This window comes from Micrasema longulum, unplaced genomic scaffold (genome assembly GCF_059751315.1).
Source record: "Micrasema longulum isolate JH-2025_06_02 unplaced genomic scaffold, ASM5975131v1 h1tg000505l, whole genome shotgun sequence".
Classification (NCBI taxonomy): Eukaryota; Metazoa; Arthropoda; class Insecta; order Trichoptera; family Brachycentridae; genus Micrasema; species Micrasema longulum.
The window spans coordinates 6,944-29,824 of NW_028277702.1; the positions used below are offsets into that span (position 1 = coordinate 6,944).

The following is a 22,881-nucleotide window of genomic DNA, read 5'->3' on the forward strand; positions in this document are numbered from 1 at the left end:
CTAAATACTACACGTGGACCCAATAAATCAAGTCTTTTTTTTCTTACAAGGGTAGTAATTTGATATCAATATAATCAAAGCTTGACAGGAGAGGACTAAAATAAATATTGTTTATTAATTAGTTTTTTCTTATTATGAATGGCTTTTTTCATTTCTAAGATTTCTAAGTTGTCTAATTCTAATATTTTATTTTAAACATGAAGTACTTTTAATCCAGTGTCTTTATTGTAGTTATGATTATTTTCTATCAGATGATTTGCGAATTCAGAAAAAATATATTTATTTAAGCATCTTAAATGTTATTTTACTCTGATATTCAAGTTTCTTTTAGTTTATCCAATGCAGATTGAATCACAATCATTAAAATTTTATTGGTTTATCCCCTGGTACGGAAAAAAAGACTTGATTTATTAGGTCCACGTGCAGTATTTAGTAAACATGACTGGCTGGATTTCCTCTCTAGGAGTTGTTCATATTTAAATTTATTTCAACAGAGAGGAAAAACATTTTTGAGAGGGGAATATGGAAGTCTTGGCATTTACAGGGCTAATGACCTGTCATTGGCTGGTTTAAATGGCCACTTTACACATTGTGTAACAATCACCATTCTGCTCATGTTTGAAAATCCACATTTCCTCAACTCTTCCATCTGTTGACTTTTGTGAAGTAAAAGAGCTGAAACCTATATCACGTGGGTGAGATTCATCCGGCTGAACCAAATCACCTACTAGGCAACGCTTGAAAACAATTTTCCAATTTTCGTACTTCTTCTTTTACCAGGTAGTTAATTCAACAATGTTTGAGTGTGTCCAAATGCTTGCAGACTGGCTGGATTTTTTCCCTAGGGAGTTGTTTATATTTAAATTTATTTCAACAGAGAGGGAAAACATTTTTGAGAAGGAAATTTTGAAGTCTAGGAATTTATAGGGCTTATGACATGTCATTCGCTGGTTTAAGAGGCCACTTTACATACTGTGTAAAATTCACCATTGTGCCCATTTTTGATCACCCACATTTCCGATAGAAGATAATGTCGGTCAAATGTCGACCACGGCGTTGATTAATCCTAGGGGTCCATTTTCATCAGTTTTTTCATTAAATGAGCAAAGTAGCGTAAAAAAATTAACTACCTTAGCAACACTAACGAAATGTTTATTTTGTTTTTTTTTGACAATCTGACAGATGGAAAAATAATTCAATTTTTAAGTAATGCATTTGCAACTAACACATGAAATGTGATCTCATCATGTTCGTTAAAGATCCAAGCAGTATTTCTACACTTTAAAACGACACAACCCGACATAATTGAATGCAAATCGGGAGTTGCGTTCTGGGCGACGCGACGTCTACAAAGAAACTAATGGGTCGAAAAGTAAAACAACTCTTTTTAGAGTAGTTTAGTCGCCTTCTGTTTGATGCGCGTATGCGGTTTCTGGACAATTTTTAATTCTGTATTGTAAATATTAGTTGATATACACATGTTTAATTAACTAACTGAAGGAAATAAATAATAAAGTGAATATTAAAACGATTATCTCAAATACTTATCTACTAAAAGTATTATTACTTTCTAGCGAATGGCGAGTAACACACGCCCTGTCTCACCACCTGTACCCAAATACCCTAATGGATTTTGAGATGAGTTCTCTGGAACCACTTCTTCAGTACTTACCAAGAAGAGATAAATCGCTCTTCTGGAGATATTCCCCGGCCATTTCTTCCTTTTTTGTGTATTTTGTGTTCTACAAGGCGCAAGGCGTGAAGAGGTAAGATATTAATTCAATTTTATTGATTTATTTATACTTTTACATTGTTTGTATTATTTTTTATACAGAACAATGTTTCTTCACTGGGGTGTCCCGTGCCGAGGGAAACATTTTACAAAATGTGAAACATGCCTTAAATTAGTTGTTTAACAAAGTTAACATAAAAATATTTTTAAAAAATCGCAACTAATCTTATTAACTCTAAATATCATTAACATATTAAACAATAAAAACTAAAATAATCTTAAAAAACATAACCAATTTATATAGACCAGATTTCATAAATAGTACGCACATTTTACCTGTTTGGCTTGATCCACTCATCGATTCGTGCGCAACCCACCTCCACTATCCATTTCTTAATATAAGTTTTATATTGTGAGTACTTACTAATTGTTCTTATGTATGGAAGTAGATTGTATACTTTAACCGAGTAGAAGGCCAATCTTCTCATTATTGTTAAATCGACAATTATTTATTTATTTTATTTGACAGTTTATATACATATACAATAAATATACATATAAGGGCGGGCATATTACCTTAAGGCAATTTCTCCCTACCTACCCAAACCGTTCAGTTTGAGAAAATTATAAATACATGGACATATTGAATCTTACAATTTTATACAAAAATTAAAAGCAAAGATTAACAAAAATAAATAAATATGTATATTAAAATAACACTATACTATGAAGAGAGGAAAGAGGATGGGAAGGAAAGAAGAAGGATAAAGGAACAATTTAAATATTTAGATAGGGACATTTCAATCTTGACTTAAATGTAAATAAAGAAGGGGCGTCTCTAACATTAGTAGGTAGATTATTCCACAATCGAGCGGCTACTACTGTGAAAGAGGAGGCAAAAATTATGTTAGTTCGTCTCGTTGTTAGGTGTTTTGGGTATTTTGTGTTCCACAAGGCGCAAGGCGTGAAGAGGTAAGATGTTAATTACTATTGTAAAATCTAGAATTATGTTAGTTCGTGTAGTTGTCAGGTGTTTGACTACTGTCATTAGGCCCCGGCTTCGATGACTGCTAAGATTGAAATAATGTCACTCTATCTTTGCATACAGATCACGCTTCCTCCACATTCATACATTATTCCGGCTTTTAACAAGTCCATCTTCAAGTATTTGTTGGATTTGGTCATGCCATGTCTTCTCGGTCTTCCTCTATTTCTGCATTCATCTAAATTCGCATCGTAAATATTTTTAGCCGTTTTTTCTCTGTCCATTCGCTCTTCATGTCCAAACCAAAGCAGAGCTCCTTTCTTGATTTTGTCGATAGTTCTTATCTCAACCTTACATAATGTACGGATCTCAACATTTGTGCATTTATCGTGCATAGTTGATTTTAAATACAAATTAATTAATTCGGTTTTTAATTTTTTATTGTTTCACTTGAGTATTATCGTTCTTAAAAACCTCTGGATAACAATACAATAATATTATATTGTCAAAACAAATGAAAAATTGTGTTCATTCTGATGTTTTAGTTTCAATTGAATTATTTTACATTAACAAACACCAGGTGCCGGCTGTTATGGTGCTATTTAAAAATAAATAAAAAAATATTATAATAATAGGATTCGCGTCCTCACTTTTAATCATGCAAACGTATTTTCTCCCTGGAATATGGCTCTAGGGCAATGACTTTTTTAGATCCACCATTAGCGTGGCCAATCGTTTGTTTTTTGTTTGTTGAAAAATTGTCTTATACAGGAGCTAGAACCAACCAAAAACCCTTAAAGACGCCTAGTTTTATCAGCCGTACGGTTAACGAACTATTTCTGAAAACAAAACTAGCTGACACAGAAAATTTATATCTGTTACTCTTTTTCAATGTAAATAAAGAAGGGGGACGTCTCTGAGATAAGTGGGTAAATTATTTCATAATTCAGCAGTTACTACTGAAAAAGACGATAAAAAAAATAGAGCAGTAAATGGGTATTAGAAGGGTTCTCTTGTTACTATAACGAAGAGATAGCCCATGCTGTGATAAAGGTTTTACGTATAAACGGACTGGTTAGCTGGTTATGCAAACAGTTTTTTCGTAATTAATTACACACGTTATTTATTTTGTATTTTGCATATGTATTATTTATTCGTAATAAGGGTTTGTTTTTTTGTTTTATCTCCACGTGTGATTGGTTAAGAGGCCTCATCGTGCTAAAATCAAAATCGTGCAAAAATCACTACTCTTATAATAAAAATAATGTTTGGATAATTTATATAGCGCTATTTTTGTGAAAATCACCTCAAGGGCCACAATCTATGGAGAAAATACGTGAATGCGTGTTGATGAAGAAAAGTCAGACAGCGTTTTACCCTGAGCCCTCTAAAATTATGGCACTTAATCCATTTTGGAATTTGGTAATGTTTTAATCGTCAACCGTGTTTCGACGTGACCTTGACATTTAATTCAAAACCAAAATAAAAGAAACAACTAAGATAGACCAGATCTTGTCTTGAGGTAGTATTTTTTTTTGTCCTGGCTTTAATTTTATTTCGTTGTATTTTATTTCATTTGTACCTGTATTTAGTATAAGAAAATGTAATTACCATTGTTGGAATGGACTGTATTAGTCCGTCAATAAATAAAAAAATCCTAGAAAAATGACTGTATCGTGAAATCGTGCAAAAACTTTCCGGATAAAAGGAAAAATACTTTTCATTGATATGTAGGTACTAATGTTTGTGGTTGAATTCCAAAACATGAAATAATAATTTTTCAAATAAAGAATTATTTTTGCTAATGTCAAGCTCTACGCTACTTACCGGCAGTGGTGCATTATGTGTGTGAATCCGTTTTTCAAAAATGTCTCGAATGTCGGTTAAAATTGTTTAAACATTACTAAAAATCCATTAAAAATATGTTAACATGTGGAAAATAAAAAAATAATTAATTCAGTATCCATTTAAAACAATTGATGTTTGTAAACGTTAAAATACAAACTTTTTTAATTTACAAAAAAATAACATTTTACAATTTTTTTGGAACATGCATTTCAGTCGAATGCAACCCCGGAAAATTGACGAAAACACATATATACATAAACAACATATTAAAGATGTTATTGTTTGTAAGCCTTGAGTACATGAATTAGAACATTTTGCAAAAAACCGCACGTAAATCTGTCAAGCCATTTTCGAGTTTTTGCGAAACACAACACGGTGATTCATTTTTATATATAAAGAGATAATTCACTGATAAAATATACAACTCTTTTAGCATGATCGATTAGCTTAATCGCTATTCCTCCTTTCCGAAATTTCTGGTCAAATCTACGATATGAAAATAATCGTATTTTAGTAACATAACGATAAAATTAGTCTTTGATAAAGGACACTTAATGGCATATACAACAATAAATCCGTTCGAATCAAAACATTTAGTGAACTCAATTCTCATTGTGGATATAAAGTAGATAACTTTATGCTTCTGCAAGATAATATATTGCAATAAAACCTTTTTTGTTTCGATTTCGGGTTAGTGGCTTTGTGTCCCTTATAATTGGATTAAATGGGATTGCTTAGTGTAATATATTTCATTACCGAACTCTTTCAGTATGTAAACAAACGCTACAAATTGAATTATTTAAAGTTAAGGAACAAATAGGCTGTATTAATTGGCAATGTGATTTATTTTGTAAAAGAGCATTGGTTTATTTTTAAAATGTTACTAGAGTTATAAAAGAATTAAACAATCGTGGAAAAACTAGAAAAATAAATTACGATAACATCAATAGATTTTAGTCGTATATTTCAATTTAATTCACTGTAATCAATATTTATCTTCTTTGGGTGATCCCGTATAAGTTGTATTTATTCCAACGTTTTGACTACCATTGCAGAAATCTACTTTAGGCCAAAATGTGTGTTTTGCAGGAAAAAATAATATATATTCGTGTCATTTTTGTGGTGTGTAGTGCCGGGAACCACGTTGAGATTAATTTACGCTCGTCATCTTCGTTTATGTTATTTGGGTGTTTGTGTACTTAAATAGTTTTTTTTATTATTCGTGCATAGTAATTTCTTTTTTTTCAAAGTTTATGCAACATCTTTGGTTCGAAGGTGAAAAGATGTCTTGTGTCTCTAAAATATTTTTTTTTACAAAACACATTTTACCCTGCAAGGGTAGCGAAAACGTCGAAACGAATTCAACTTGCACGGAATCACTAAAAAATATGCATATTATATTTTCCGCGTTCGGGCGGGTAAATACTACAGTTTAAGGTGTAAAATAAAACCAGAATTCTGGACGAGTGTTTTTGACTAGACTACTTTGAGGTAAAAAATGGCATGGAATGCTTAACCAGCAGAAGTGCGAGGCTGTGAGAGTGAAGTGATGTTTCAGAAAAAGCTTACAACCCACTTGTTCTTTAAATCATTTGAATGAATCCGTAGCATGTGATAACAAAATAAATTGTTTTAACAATGTTTGAGTATGTCCAAATGCTTGCAGAATGACTGGATTTCCTCCCAAGGGAGTTTTTCATATTTCAATTTATTTCAACAGAGGGAAAACATTTTTGAGAAAAGGATATTGAAGTCTGGGCATTTAAAGGGCTTATGACCTGTCATTGGCTGGTTAAAGTGGCCACTTTACACACTGTGTACCATTCACCATTCTGACCATGTTTTGTTTTGTGATAAAGGTCTCAGCTCTTTTATTTCACAAAAGTCAACGGATGGAAGAGTTGAGGAAATGTGGATGTTCAAACATGGGAAGAATGGCGAATGTTACACAGTGTGTAAAATGGCCATTAAAACCATCCAATGACAGGTCATAAGCCCTGTAAATACCTAGACTTCCATATTCCCTTCTCAAAAATGTTTTCCCTCTGTTAAAATAAATTTAAACTGTTTGAATTAAATTACAAATTTAGAAGGTTCAATAAAAATTTTATAACTATAGAATCACTATGTAAAGCGCCCTTGATTTATTTTATTACGAAAATGGCGCTGTATATGTTATCCATAATAATAATAATATTAACATATTACAACAGAGATGAAGAACATTTTAGAGAAGGTGATATATAAGTCTAGGCATCTACAGGGCTTATGACCTGTCATTGGCTGGTTTAAGTGGCCACTTTACACACTGTGTAACATTCGCCATTCTGCCAATATTTGAACATCTATATTCCTTCAATTCTTTCATCTGTTGATGTTTGTGAAGTTAAAGAGCTGAAACCTTTATTTATGCCTACCTATAACTTATATTGACAGGTCATAAGCCCTGTAGATGCCTAGACTTCTACATTACATTCTCATAAATGTTCTTTATCTCTGTTGTAATATGTTCATATAAACAGCTCCCCAGGGAGTTGAATCCAGTCCTTGTCTACAAAAATTCGGACAAATTCAAACTATTGATAATAATAATAATAATAATAAAATCCTGAAAATGGATATTGATTGGAAATAAATCTGCCTTATTCGGCGCGTTCGTTTACCATTCAAGTCCTGGTTTTGATTCCAGGAAAGGTGAACGTAAACTATTGGTGTCAAAAGTAGTTCTATATTGCAATAATTCAATGTTATTCGGGTAACCTAAATTACCTTATACAGAGAACACGTACGATGTTTGCTCGGAGACACTTTTCATGTATAGCTCCAAGAGTGTTCAACGTCTTGGATGAACTATTAAATTCTCAAAAACAATGTATATATTTAAGATGAAGATCCAAAATTAGATTTTATCGAGGGGTAAAGACCACTTTATTAGATTGTTTCGGGAATAAATATATAAAATCGATGCTGTTATCATTATTATCCATATACGTATATATGTATATCATCTTTAAATAAACTTAATAGTGTTGCATAATTATTTGTAAATATATATTTTTACTTTATTATTACGTTTATTAAATTATATATTCTACCATACATGTATGTATGTATATTATTACTTTTTTGTAAAATTTTGCATATATTTTTACTATCAATCAATTACCGAATTGAATTATAAAATTACTATAAATTAATAATAACATATTGCCGTGAATTAATCAATAAATTTTCTGCATTTTATTTTTCGACACGTAATTTTTTTAAATATTTATATTTTTCTATTATTATTTTGTATATTGCTTTGATTATTTTGTATATTGTTTAATATGTTTATAAATGTTTTTAATTTATATATAGCTGACTCCCAACTTAACACGGAATTTTCTAACAATTTGGGACATAAAAACGTGCTCTATTTTATTTATTTATTTATTTTATTTTATTAGGAAAATCAACAGTTCTACAAACATATTTTTAGTAAACAAACAGTTATAGTGTATAAACTCAGAACTAATAACAGATTTCCACATAGTATACAAAGTTAGTAAAGAAAATATATATTACATATCAAATAAACACATACAATTTATACATATAAAAATAGTATTTTCATGTACTCAATAATCAAAGATTTTTTAAATATTAATTTTAAGAACATTAAGTTATTGTAAATTGGGCGGGATAAGGACAAAAATGATAAAATTTTGTATTTTGTGCATTAAATAAATAATTAATAAACAAATTTCCTGACTCATCTTACTTTCCATGAAACATGAAATTTTGGTTTAATTCGATCGGTCTAGCGTGAATGATTTATTTTTTGGGTTCTTTTCCATTGGAATAGTCAGTCCCTGACATGAAATTTATGTTTGCAAGTTGGACACGGCAATATTTAAATGTTTCCGGACTGGCACCTTACGAGGATATGCGGTGCTAGACAATTTTGATGAATAGATATTTTATTTTTTTCTGTCACTCTCTCGCAAATTCCTCTTCAATACTGTGCAAATGCACGTCGAACTGATTATGCCTAACAAAAATCGACAAAATTGAGAAAATCGACGTATCGGTGTTCCGTTTTCAGCACTCCAAAATTGAATTGATTTGGTGTTTTTTTTTTTAGAAAGAGTACCAAAATTTATTTTTTTTAATTTCTATCAAATTTCCTCCGTTTTTTAAAAATTGTTAATCATATTTGTATTGTATTTGTACGTCCGAAAACTCCAGATAAAGTTAGACGCTTTAATGGTTTTATAGATTTTTAGATGGTTTTAGTTCCTAATAATATGTCCACATATAAATTACTGTTCTTCCATTCTTTTTTTGAGTAATGAAGGAGAAATTGAAAATAAATGAATTCTTTAAAATAAGGCAATGAGGATTATACTCAAAAGAAATATCTATTCTAATGTAGAAATAATGCACAAAGAAATTGGCTTGCTCACAGTAAAGTAACAAATTAAATATAATGTAGGAATATTTATATATAAAATAATCAAAGGATTGAATAAAATAAAAACAATAATAAAGTTTAACCAACAATGTCATACATATGAAACAAGGGGTAAAAAAAAGATAAGATTACCAATGAGGAGAAAAACATAACCTAAAAACTCATTGTACGAGGGATTGAAGCTGTAGAAACAAAGGAAATTGAATTTTTTAAAATTAATTTGAAAAAATATGTTATTGAGAAACTTTGATGAATAAATTGTAATATTATTTAAAGTTTATATTCTAAAGTCTGTTAATTGTTACAAAAATTTACAAATAAATAAACCAGCCGCGTGATACCCGAACGACAATAGCCTATTTTGTACATATCATCTTAATCCAAACGGCACGGTAAAATTATAGTGAATTGACATTTATTAGATCGTTAGTACCTTTTTTAATTTGATAATATTTATATTTTTCGTTTTTTTTTATAAAATTCCATAGTAAGTGACTTTGGTTAAAATACCAATAAAAACGCCTCGGTTAAAACAAGAAATATTAACGTTCTTATAATTTACCCAAATATATTATTTAAATTTTGGTGACCATTTTCAATGAGTTGTAAATAACTCACTTTTAGAAAATGAAAATTGGGGTAGAGTGGAGATCAAACCTCAGAACCCTGATCCGTGAGTTCGCAACACGAGCCGCGTGTCCACAACCCGATTCAAATAATAAAGTAAAACTTAGCAAATGAGATTACAATGATAATTTTATCAAAATCAGTATTTAAATTTAGCTAGTATTCATCATTATCTCATCGTTTCCTTTCCGCACCTAATGGTGCATAGGCACTGCATTGGTACACCAATCGCAACGTATCTTAATTATTTTTGTTACATCAAGGTAAGATAATCAGTCGTACACTTCAGGTACCAGTCCAGGGACTATGAAATATTCTAGTGTAAAAAAACCCGTAACATTAAAATATTTCATGTCAAGTATGTCGGAAATCAAACTTAAGACCTCTTGCATGATAGAAAAACGCGTTGCCCATTACACTACTAGGCTGACAAAGCGAGTACTCTCAGGTAAAAAATTTGCAAAAGGAAATCGACTGGAGATTAGTCGGTCTCATGGCGTATTGGTTATTGCGTTTGCCAGGCATTCAATAAATAAATAATTGGAAAACAATAAATATCAATCCAATGTATTGTATTTTATCATGCCGTTTGTATGAAGAAAAGTTTTCTCTTAAGCGAAAGCTCTATGACCTTACCTTCATGTAACAGATGATTGAAAATTTCGAGAAAAGATCGTCCTTGTCTCGTTTTAGAAGGTTGGATATGATATTTTTCTGATATTCTCGTATTGTGTCCATGTTTACTACAATTTTTTAAAGTTTTAGTTTTTCGTCTACTATTACATCAGCGGCTAATTTGTGGATAAATTTTAATGATTCTAGTTGAAAGAGTTTAGTTATTTTTAATTGTTTAGTTTGTTTAAAAAGTTCTTTAGTAGCTTTTGGATAGAAAAAGTTGAATACTAATTTTAATATTTTATTATTTTATTGTAACTGAGTGTGTTAATAGAGCTTTAATTGACCGTTTGTATCATTTGGTCGATTATTAAAACACTTTATCCTTCTTTTTTTTATACATCTTCCTCCTCTTTTAGGTTGATCAGGCTGTTGACTAGAAAGGACACCTCAGGGTCGCGAGGGTGGCGGCTAGAGTACTTCGTTCCCTTTTCTGTACCCTTGGCGATGAAAATATTCTCTAACACCGAATGGATGGAGCTTGTTTACACGTGGATGGCAATCATTTACACTGCGAGTTTTATATTCGCCTTTATTGGACTAAATGCAGCTCATCATCATCCGGATATCTTCCACGATGGAGATGCCCCCCCGTAAGTAAATGAATTATTGTTATTTAATAATTTTATCTGACATAAACAAAACAATTGAAGATCTCGTTCGAAAAACATCAAATATCCAAACTTTCCAAAGCAATATTATTGGGTTTTATTATTCTATGTCTATGCATTCATATAATTCTTAATTCTAAATATATAAAAAAAAAATCTAGGTACCTCAAATTTACTGTTGAAAAAACGGTATTTTTGTAAAACCAGCAATTGTCCATATCAATTTGTATTATTGAACAAAAAATAACCTTTAATTTTTATTTCTACCACTATGTAGCGCCACTATTATTTATTGTTTGATAATAACCAATTACAACAGGGATGGAGAATACCTTAAAAAAGGGTATATGGAAGTCTAGGCATTTACAGGGCTTATGACCTGCTATTGGCTGGTTTATAGCTATAGTAGATATTATTTTATAATCAAATTTTTGGCAGTGTTAACTGAATATTTTTACAAATTTCAATATGGATAGTTTAACTACTATACAAGTTTCTGAAAAACAGTTTTTTTTACTTCCACCATTCACACCAATTTTCGTTTAGTTTGCACTTACTTGTTTCAGGTGAGTGTTTTATGTGTATGAGTGATTAGTGTGTGTCTATAAAAAAAAAAATTTTCTTGTCGTGATTCAACCAAGTATACCTACTTATCAATTTCCATAACTAAGGAGATTTACCCAGCGGGTAGCAATCTAACCTTTTTCGCGATACTAATATATTTAATAATTTTTTTAAAAACCTAATGATTTGGCGTTATGGTGCCGCAAAGTAAAGGTAGATAATCTTTGTTCATATAATTATTTAATACGTGTGATGTCACTGAACTTTTCCTAAACGGTTTAACCAATTTACGTGCGGTGTTCAGCGAAATGTAGATTTTTGCAATGTGCACGTTCGTAGGTATTAAAATTTTCAATCGAATCTGTGACAAAAAATTAAAAGCATAACTATTTTTTTCGTCGACCTACCAGGGTTGCATGCGATGAGAATGCATACACAAGATAGAAGGATGTTGTTTATTTGTGTTTGAAAAAAGTTTGTTTAAGAATGTTTACAAAGGACATTCGCTTTTTAAGGATCCCAATCAGGTCCTTACATTGGTTAATTTTTTTTCCCATTTATTCGTTTTTAATATAAATAATTTTTTGAAAATTGCATTTACTGATAAAATGCTCCCCTGTTGGTAGGAAGAGCCGAGTTTGAAATTTGCTAAAAGAATCCTATATTTGAAAATAAATTATACTGTGTTTTGGAATTTAACTATAAACAAGTATCTAGGTACCTACTTAATATTTGAATATCAGTAATTTTCGGTTTCGGAATTCAATCATTAGCAAGTACCTAGGTACCTACTTATTAATGAAAAATCTTTTTCAAAGGTAATAGCAGGCAAGCCAACGTTCGGGCAGGACAACGTCTGTCGGGTCCGCTAGTATTATTATATATTGAAACATGAAATTTAATTTAAAAAAATTACCTTAAAAATTGTGCACAAAATAACACTGGGAAACATACAAGACGACGACATAATATTAGTCAAAATTGCTGACATACATAAATATAACACCAGACAACAAAAACACTATCATATTGAAAAAGCAAAGACAAACACAGGACAGTAAAAAATACTACATAATGGACTTAAACACTACAACGACCTACCTCACTACTTGAAAACTTTTAATGGAGACAAATTTAAAATCAATCTGAAAAAGCACATGATGACTGAACTAACTAGACTAGACGAGACATAAAATGACTAGACAATATTAAATTTCTCATGTAACCCTAACGGGTTTTTTAAAATTGTAAATAAATAAAAAAAAAAATATGGGGGTCATGATCGTTTAAATTTTGCGTTTTCAATAAAGAGATAAATAAAAAAAACACAAAATATTATCATATCAAATTAAAATAAATTTTAAATATTAGTAAGCGACAATATTTTGAGTTCGTCCAAATTTTTGTAGACAAGGGCTGGATTCAACTCCCTGGGGAGCTGTTTATATTAACATTTTACAACAGAGATGAAGAACATTTAAGAGAATGTAATATAAAAGTCCAGGCATCTACATTCTCTGTTGTAAAATGTTAATATAAACAGCTCCCCAGGGAGTTGAATCCAGCCCTTGTCTACAAAAATTTGGACAAACTTAAAATATTGTTGATAAATTACCTGGTCCATGAAGAAGTATAGAAATTGAAAAAATAATATTTTCAGGCGTTGCCTAGTATGTAGGTGAAATAATTCAATTAGATGAATCTCACCCGCATAAATAAAGGTTTCAGCTCTTCAACTTCACAAACATCAACAGATGAAAGAATTGAAGGAATATATATGTTCAAATATGGGTAGAATGGTGAATGTTACACAGTGTGTAAAGTGGCCACTTAAACAAGCCATTGACAGGTCATAAGCCCTGTAGATGCCTGGACTTCTATGTTACTTTCTCTTAAATATTCTTCATCTCTGTTGTAAAATGTTAACATTAGTTAGCGGTTTATCAATCCAAAGTCCTAAATGTAGATTAATTTTTTTATTAATGAATATACAAATTATATTTTTTACAATAATTATCTGGTAAGTGCAAAATTTACTGCAAAGACAGAAAAAGATTTGAAGTATTTCAAAAAATTACAAGTAGTCTGTTAGATAAAGCTCGAAGGGCTGAATCACTTATGTTCGGAAGGCCGATTAACTGAGGCCCGGGGGACCGATCAACTTAAATCCGAATTCCCTCGAATGTAACAAATCTATTGCCTTATTTGTTGATTTATCATGGAGGAATACATTATGAAACATTGCATCTGTCACGTTTTTATTAATCTTCTGTTATTTTGTTGTATATGCTAAAGAATTTCAATGTTTTTGTTTTTTTTTAAATTTCTATATTGGCCCACTGTTTCGATATATTTTTCTTCGTTTTGTTTACACACACAATTTGCATTTTGTTTTTATGATTATTTTTTATATTTTGTTCAAGGCATAAGTCGTTAATTAATAAATAAATCGGCCGAAGTCGAGGGCAAGTTCAATATACGCAAAATAAACTAGTGACTATTTTAATTTTCATTTTATCGAAATAATATTTTAAAATTTATTATCTCTTTGTGAAATCTATATAAAAAAGAGAAGGAAAACATTCTGCAATACGAGTTTATTTAAAATTGTCACTGATTGTTTACCTTTAAAAAAATGCATTAGTTTTAAATGGTGAAAATTTTAATTCAAAATTGAATTCCAGAATCGGAAAGTAAAATGCACCAGGAAAAAGAAAAAAATTAAAACTCCATAAATTTAGACATTTCAGTGAGTACAATTTTGCCGAAATTAATTTTGACTTATAAGCTTAGAATTGTTTTTCACATGATAATTCATAATCATGAAATTGATTTAAAAACTTGATAAAAAAATTGAATCTTATAAATAAATTTACATTACGATTTAAAAAAAATAAAATGACATGTATTGTTTATGTTAACGAAAAGCGGACTGTAGCAAGAAAATGAATTTATTTGGTTTGTAAAAGGTTGGATATATTTCAAGAAAATAAAGCAAGACAAAAATGGACCTACCTTTGATACGATGAAGATGTTTTTCAATTTTGGGCATTGGATCATGAAATTCACTATGAATTATGTAACGATTTATGATAACTTTTTCAACGACGCCGGACAAATCCAAGGTTTTTTTATGCAATTCTTAGTAATGTCAGAATGTTATTTGTTTTGTTCCAAATCCGAATCTTATCATTTTGTATTTCTTCTATCTTGATGTAAGGTAGGTACCATAAGAATAGAAAAGAAAGATAATCGGCCAGGAATTATATCGATAAATGCTGAGTATAGCAAACCGTTTATGTTATGAATATTATTTTGCACGTTTAAAATAAAAAAAGGTTTATATTTTATTTATGTAGCTAAGGACTACTGTATACAGAGAGTATTAGTTTGAAAATAGTGCACTAAGCATGCTGAGTATATTTAAACATCCATGACGGATAATCTTTATTAAAAAGCGAAACTATATTACTAAAATATAACCAAAAAGTCCTCCTCCGCACGTTCTGTGTCATGTTTAAGGTCCACATTCTTTTAAAAGTAAAAATATGGCTTAATGATAAAATATCTCAATGACCCTGGACTGGCACCTGAAACGTTAGATTGATCTCCTTACTTTCCTGTACCGTATGATCAAGATACGCTGCATTGCGTGTATCAATACACTGTTCTATGCACCATCAAGCAGTGGCGAGCGGTGAATTTTTAAGTAGGTAAGCTACAAAATGTAATGTTCATAAATACCATCAAGTGCCGCCAGGGGAATGATAATAATGATGCCCATATTTTGCTGGGTAAAAAAATGGAGTTTTAAATTATATTTTTTTTTTGATCAATATTAATTGAACGTAGTTATACAGAAAGCAGCCAGCCATAGAAAAGTAAAACTGAGATAATAGTACTTTTGAGAAAAGGGTAAATAATCGAATCTACACAACAGTTGGAATGTTTTTCGACTTTAATAAATGATAAACAAAAAAAACATTAGCTTTTTTTTTTATAACAAACAAGAATGCAATTATGTAATTAACCAGTTTAATGGATTTTAAAGTATCGTAAGATTTTTCTAGTTTTGTGGGTCTTTTCTGCAAATTGAGAAATGCCGTTTTTGAGATAGACACCATTTTTAAAAGGTGAATTTTACAGTTTTTTGTATGTAAGCGGTTTGGCAGTTTTTAGTAGAACATAGAATTGATCTAACTGCACCCGATAACATCAATATCTAATTTTTACAAAATTGTGGACAGGCTGCTTTCTGCATAACTACGTTCAATTGTTCATCATTATATCTTTTTTCTAGATCACGTGATTGGAAATATCGGTTAACAGTATAAGAAAAATATGTAACGGTTTATTATTTACAAAATGAACATTGAGACTATAAATAACGTTTATGGTTTTCGTGGATAAAGCGAGTGCCCAAAGTTAGGCTCCATTATTTTATTTATTATACCGAAGCCCATTCTCCCACGATTGGATAAATTTAAAATTGAAAAACATACAAAATTGACTAGGCACATAGGTATAGGTCGGTTATGTAATCGTTGCGCCTTAAAAATAACTGTGTTTTTCCCAAAAATTTTCAAGAGAAATTAAAAACGTCGCGGATTTGGTGAACATTGTTTTTTTTAAAATCAATACTTAATTGAAACTGTTACGTTATAATTTTTACTGTGGTAAAAAACATTTTTTTGCCATTTTTTGGAGTAAAACACGTATTTTGTAAAACAAATGCATAGAATTATAATATACTATAAGGCGCATAGAATCGTTTTTGCATACATCGCACTGTGTCCAAAAATCTGACATCCCGCCTGCGTGAAGTGGCCGAGTTATGTTACCAGACTGCGAACAATTTATTACCATAAAACAAAAATAAGAAATCAACAATATTTTGAGCCTGTTCAAATTTTTGTAGACAAGGACTGGATTCAACTCCCTGGGGAGCTGTTAATATTAACATATTACAACATGTTAATATAAACAGCTCCCCAGGGAGTTGAATCCAGTCCTTGTCTACAAAAATTTAGACGAACTCAAAATATTGTTGATAAATCCACCTGGTCCATGAAAAAGTATAGAAATTGAAAAAAAATAGCATGTTCAGGCGTTGCCTAGTATGTAGGTGAAATAATTCAATTAGATGAATCTCACCCGCATACATAAAGGTTTCAGATCTTTAACATCACAAACATCAACAGATTAAATAATTGAAGGAATATAGATGTTCAAATATGGGCAGAAAGGTGAATGTTACACAGTGTGTAAAGTGGCCACTTAAACCAGCCAATGACAGGTCATAAGCCCTGTAGATGCCTGGACTTATATATTACATTCTCTTAAATGTTCTTCATCTCTGTTGTAATATGTTAAAAAATAAGATAATTTTGTGTATTGTTATGTTATGTTTTACCACGGAAAATATTTTACTGATTGGACTATTAAAAACAAACGTACTTTTACAAGGCAAACGTAAAAAAATAATAATTTAGTAGTGAAGTTAATAAATACCGTTTCATATTATATAAAAAGGGAGTTGGGTAAAAAAATTAACCATCCTAGCAATACTTACAAAATGTCTACCTTGTTTTATTTAACAATCTGACAGATGGTAAAACAATTGAATTCTTAAAAATATTTTTTGTGAATTTGCTTCTTACACATGACATGTGGTTCTTTTAATCCCAGCAGTATTTTGACTCTTGTAAACGACACAACATGGCATAATTAAATTTAAATCGGTAGTTGGCTACTAATCGATGTCAACAGAATAATTAATAGCCAAAACGCAAAACTACTCATTAATGAGAAGTTTGGTCGGCTTTAGTTTGATGCGCGTACGCGGTTTCTAGACTATTAAATTTCTATAAACGAATGTTCATATGTATATGATTGGTTTGCAAAGCTCTACTACGTTATCTTTTATGAATTTTTTGTAATCCTTTTTATGAATTTTTTGTAATCCTTTTAAAAATATGTATATCCACTAACATTTAATACTCACATAATATTTTTGCCAAATGCGTATTTTCCACTCTAATACCCGTATGCAGAGACAAGACACTTAAGGTGAGGAGAGTACATTCTATTGTCTTCACCTTCGGGTTATTCTCTGCATTTGAAATTAGAATGTACTTTCCTCACCTTAAGTTTTGTCTCTGCATACGGGTATTAATAGTTCAGGGAAAAAAAGCATTTTAATTTATTAATTTACACTACTACTACTCCTACCATCACGCCGTTTCTCCGTAGGGGTAGGCAGAGAGAATGGACAGCCACACACGTCTATCCTGGCTCACATTTCTAGCTTCTTCCACTTTCATACATCTTGTCATACATGCCCTTCGGTTCTGTCTGCTTTTGACATGACCAGACTTAAGATTTTGGTTTATCTGATCATGCCACGTCTTCCTTGGTCGTCCTCGTCTCACGCTGCCGTTCATTTTCGCCATACATACTTGTTTTACCATCCTTTTGTCGTCCATTCGTTCGACGTGACCAAACCATCTCAGAGACCCTTTCTTAATTGACTCAGATTTACACTCTCGCCTGATTTCATCATTCGTAACATTGTCATACATTGATTTCCCACACATTCGTTTAAGAGATCGCATTTCAACCGCGTTCACTCGGCTTTCATCCTTTCTCTGCTAGTTCCATGTTTCACTTCCATACATAGGTGTTGGGACTAAAACTCCGTAGTGCACTGCCAGTTTAGCTTCGATTGACATATTTTTATTAGAAATTACTGGGCTTAGTGCTCCGTTTATTTTATTTCCCGCATTCACTCTTCTTTCAATATCTTTTTCTACTTATGTATATTTTTTTGATTTAATAGCATAATTATACATTTTTACAATTTAAAAAAATTTCACTTGATATATTTTTACTAAAACTAAAATCCCACCAAGCCACTTTTTGTACTCTTTTATCTCTTGAAAACATGCTTCCCAGATATACAAATTTTTTGACTTTCTCGAGACATTCGTTGTTTACATTTATTAGGCAGTCAGTAACCTCATTATCCCTTTCAAATACCATAACTTTTGACTTACTTTCGTTCATCGCCAATTCGCTCTCCCGGCATACATCATACATTCTTGAGACTATTTGCTGCAAATCATCCTTGCTTCTTGCAAACAGAAATGCATCATCAGCATACAACGAACAGCTAATTTACATAAAACAAAATATAAAAACGGTGTAGTGGTGAGTAAGTACAGCGGACTTGTTGTTTATATATTAGTTTGTACACACATTTTCTCCAATACAACTTGATTTATGCATTTTAGTTACACTGTATTAATTTTTATCATGGTTTTGAGATTATTTCCTCATCATCATGACTTAAATCGTACTAAACTGGCTAACGTATAACTCAAAAGTAAAAATAGTTTATTCAAATTTATCATTAAATAATTGTAAAATGTCATCCCACAAAGCGAAAAATATTTATGATATAATAAATAGTAAAATTTGATTAATTTGTTTTTGATTACTTTTTAATTTTTTAAAAATAAATATGTAAGAAAAAACGTATTTAAACAAAAAAGTAAATTAAGAAATCAATCCTTTTTTAAGTACTAAAATATCAAATTTAACGTAAAAACGATTTGAAATTTAAGATGCTCAAGTTTAAGTCTGTTAGTATTAATAAAACCTTCAAGATTTTGAGCGAGATAGGTACCTTTATTTTGTTAAATTGGGTTAAGTTTTTTACTCCTGGTTTTTGTAAAAAACAAGTTGGAAGACTAAGAGAGCTTATAAGAATAAAATTAATGCACAACTTTTTCATTGCTAAGGTTTAATAAGTTGAAAAAAGTTTATAATATAAAAGTTCGGTTTTATTTACTCGTATACTAATTCACCCACGGCGTTGAAGTTTTCATATTTTACTTTGGAATTATTTATTTTTCTATGTTTCTCAACTTATTTTAAAGCTGAATGATTTAATAAGAAAATTTACAAAATAAATAACCCAGTAATTTCAGTTTGTCAAAATGTTTGTAGCCAAATACGGGGTACAGTTTTGTGTTTAAAATATTACCCGAATACAGAGAAGAGAGTTTTTTGACTCCATGGCTACTCTAGGTAAAAAAAAAAACAGGAAATGAGTCTACCTCATACTGAAATGGTTGGTATGATCGTCTACCGGGAATGGTGTTTCGGTTCGATTCCTGACAAGGTCGACATGATAATCTTCGAGATCTTTATTGCCGCCTTAAAAGCATCAGTAAAGTAATAGAATCGATGTCAAATATACTATATAGCGTGTCAGATTATGTTTACGAGTAGTCAAATAATGCTTAGTAGGTTAGACGTATCTGCTTTTAATCCTCTTAATGCCAATGGTACTTATATACTATATTTAATACTGGAAATTTGTAAAATATCTAGGACCACTAATGGGTGAACATCTCTGCTGGCGGGCTCAACCTAATGAATTAAGCCGCAAAAGATTTTTCAGTCTTCACTATTTAAGAAGGTTGCAAAATTTTTACCCATTAATAGTAAACGCTCACTCGTTCAAACATTAATACTACCCATTTTAGATTACGCTGATGTTTCCACGATTGATTTAAGCTGTGAGCAACTCGATAAACTTTAACGACTTTAAAATACAATTATTAGGTATATTTTTGATCTTAAGAAATATGACCACATTACCGATTATTGTAGGCAACTGAAATGGCTCAAAATTAGACGACAGCGGAGACACTATCACTCTCTCTCTCGTCTGTTTACTGTACTTCATAGTCCTAACGCACCTATATACCTTCGTGAATAAATGACAATTTTTATCCGTTCATTGTTTACCTCTTCGTTTTAATTCTCAAAGCACCCTCTTAATACCCATATACAATTCCTATCTTCTCTAACTAATATTTGTAGTGTCCATGCGTCTCGACTATGGAATCATCTTCAATCAATGATGTTTCTACAGTAACTCTGTTTTAATCACGTCTAAAGAAACATCTCATATCTCTTCCTTATTCTATCCTTCTTTTCTCTTTCGTATTTTTTTTCTTCTATTGAGTAATAGTACTTATTTAAGGTCATTTACATACAAATGCAGTTATTTCTATTTTTGTATGTCTTTAGCTTTTTTTAACACCTTTATTTTATTGTTTGGTGGGAAGAAATTTCCACTTGGCAATAAGCCCGCTGTGGGGACCAGAAAGTGAGAGACGAGGATTTGTTGTTGTCTATGGTCGCAGTGCCAAATGGACCTATATAAGGGCGCGTAAAACGTCACTCGCCCTTCTCTGTCTTCACCAGTATTTAAATTCACTTTAAAGTATTCTTTGTTCAATCTCTGTATTTTCGTGTCTAATAAACAAAAAATTGTAAGTAACTTAAATTATTTAATTGATTTATTCTTTGAGGTTAAATCCATTGAATTCTTTTCATCATATATTTTACATAAACTAACAAATAGCTACTATCTAGTAGAATACAATAATATACCTCTACACCGGCAATGTACATTTTTTTATGTATAAGTAATTTTTTTTTTTTTAAAACAGATCGAAGAATATCAGAAATATACAAAATAATAAATGTTGCACAGTGAGAAAAGTGGTCACTCAATCCAGGTAATGACAGGTTATAAGAGCTTTAAATGCCTAGACTTCCATACTTTTTTATCAATATAAGACAGAGTTACGAATTATGAAATAAAGCGAGAGTGTAAATCTGAGTCAGGTATATTTGATAAGATTAATTAAAGGTCTCTGAGATGGTTTGGTCATGAAGAACGAATGGGTGACGAAAGAATCGTAAAACAGGTAAATATGGCGAGAATGAGTAGTAATGGGGGACGAGGACGGGGGGGAGAAAACCGAATTCTTAAGTCTGGTCATAAGCCCTGTCAATGCCTAGAGTCCCAAATTCTCTTTTTTTTTTTTAATGTTTTCCCTCTCTGTTGTAACAAATTTAAATATGAACACCTCCCTAGGGAGAAAATCCAGCCAGTCTGCAAGCATTTGGACGTACTCAAAACATTGTTCAGTAAATGTGTTTTATTTTGAATATCTGAATAAATTTTAATTTAGGATTTTACCAATTATCAGAATACACAACAAATAATTAACAAAGAAAATTAAACTATTCCACGGATAAAAAATATTATGTAAAAAAAAAGAGAAGTGTGTAATATATGAGTCGTCTATTTCTAAAATCCGCTATCTTCCCATAGTGGCCATAGGAAGACAGCAGGTTTTGAAAATATTAGACTCATATGGGGTGCGCGTATGGGTGCTTACACATCAATAGGTATCTTATTGACATAAAACTGATCACTATACCGTTACGTAACACATGAAGAGACACACTGCTTTTAGTGTACCAATGCAGTGCCCTATGCACCCTAAAATTTGGATAGGGGTAAAAAAATTATGATCATTGTGTGCACTTTTTTCCGGCGAATGTCCGTATTTCTTTTTTTACAAATATTTTTTTTTGCTTACAGGAAGGATACAGACTGGGGAATATTTCAGTTAGTGTCTGTTATGGACCGTAAAGACATTAACCAAAGCCACTTCCTTGTCTTGACGAACTTCGGAGATCATTCTCTTCATCACCTGTTCCCTACCCTGGACCACGAAATTCTTCCTTTCCTCTATCCCGTGGTTAAGAAGACGTGTGCTGAGTTTAAGACCAAAGTAAAGATATCCACGCAATTTGATCTTGTCATAGGACAGGTAAAACAATTGGTTAGAAACACCCCAAAAGGTCGTTAAAATCGAAAAATAAATATGATCTACATGTCCTATCTCAAATACGTTTCTTGAACGCTTTTTGTGATAAAATATAAGACACTTCTACACCAATAAAGGTTATATACTACAAAAATAAAAATATATGTTTAAATACGGGAATGTTCGATAATATGCATTGTGTAAAATGATCAGTGTCATTGTTTAAATCACGCCTGATCTCCTTTCTCTTTCTTAATTTCTCCCTTCTCTTTTGTTTCCCTTTTCCCATTGAAAACAAGCTTCAACATTAATTATATATATGCCAACACACATTTCTAGTTCTATTTTTGTATTCACACTTTTTTTCTCCCCTACCTACGTTTTGAAACTAAAATATACTACGTCCCTAACCGGCAAATGAAAGCAAAAAAGCCGTTAACACGCGGACAATACAATATTGTTTTGTCCCGGACTCAACCACTGTCCACGTGTAAACAGCAATTTGCAGTAAAAAAAAATGTCCCTTAACATCGCCACCGAAATAGACGGGCAGGCTATCTCCGCGGAACAATGAACACGTACGGGCAGAACCTTGTGATAACAGCGATTTGTTTAACGTAAATCTGTCGCTCCCAAAAAAACCTTTTGATGATTTAGTTTGTCATTTAATAATTCCTATACAT

General features: G+C 31.3%; 1 protein-coding gene across 1 annotated transcript; it reads left to right on the plus strand.

The window, feature by feature from the left end:
• Positions 1-820: 820 nt before the first annotated feature.
• On the plus strand, positions 821-22,530 carry LOC148281005 (cytochrome b5-related protein-like). Its single transcript, XM_088227462.1, has 3 exons — positions 821-1,766; positions 10,683-10,916; positions 21,970-22,530. Exons 1-3 carry the CDS (start codon positions 1,627-1,629, stop codon positions 22,238-22,240), a joined length of 645 nt encoding a protein of 214 aa, XP_088083588.1. The 5' UTR covers positions 821-1,626; the 3' UTR covers positions 22,241-22,530.
• The last annotated feature ends 351 nt before the right edge of the window (positions 22,531-22,881 follow it).

Excerpts from the sequence above, each read along its gene's own strand:
- LOC148281005 (XM_088227462.1), top strand. The coding sequence starts at position 1,627 with ATGGATTTTGAGATGAGTTCTCTGGAACCACTTCTTCAGTACTTACCA. Across the intron at positions 1,767-10,682 it reads AAGGCGCAAGGCGTGAAGAG|GTTGATCAGGCTGTTGACTA; the intron begins GTAAGATATTAA and ends CTCCTCTTTTAG. Across the intron at positions 10,917-21,969 it reads CACGATGGAGATGCCCCCCC|GAAGGATACAGACTGGGGAA; the intron begins GTAAGTAAATGA and ends TTTTGCTTACAG.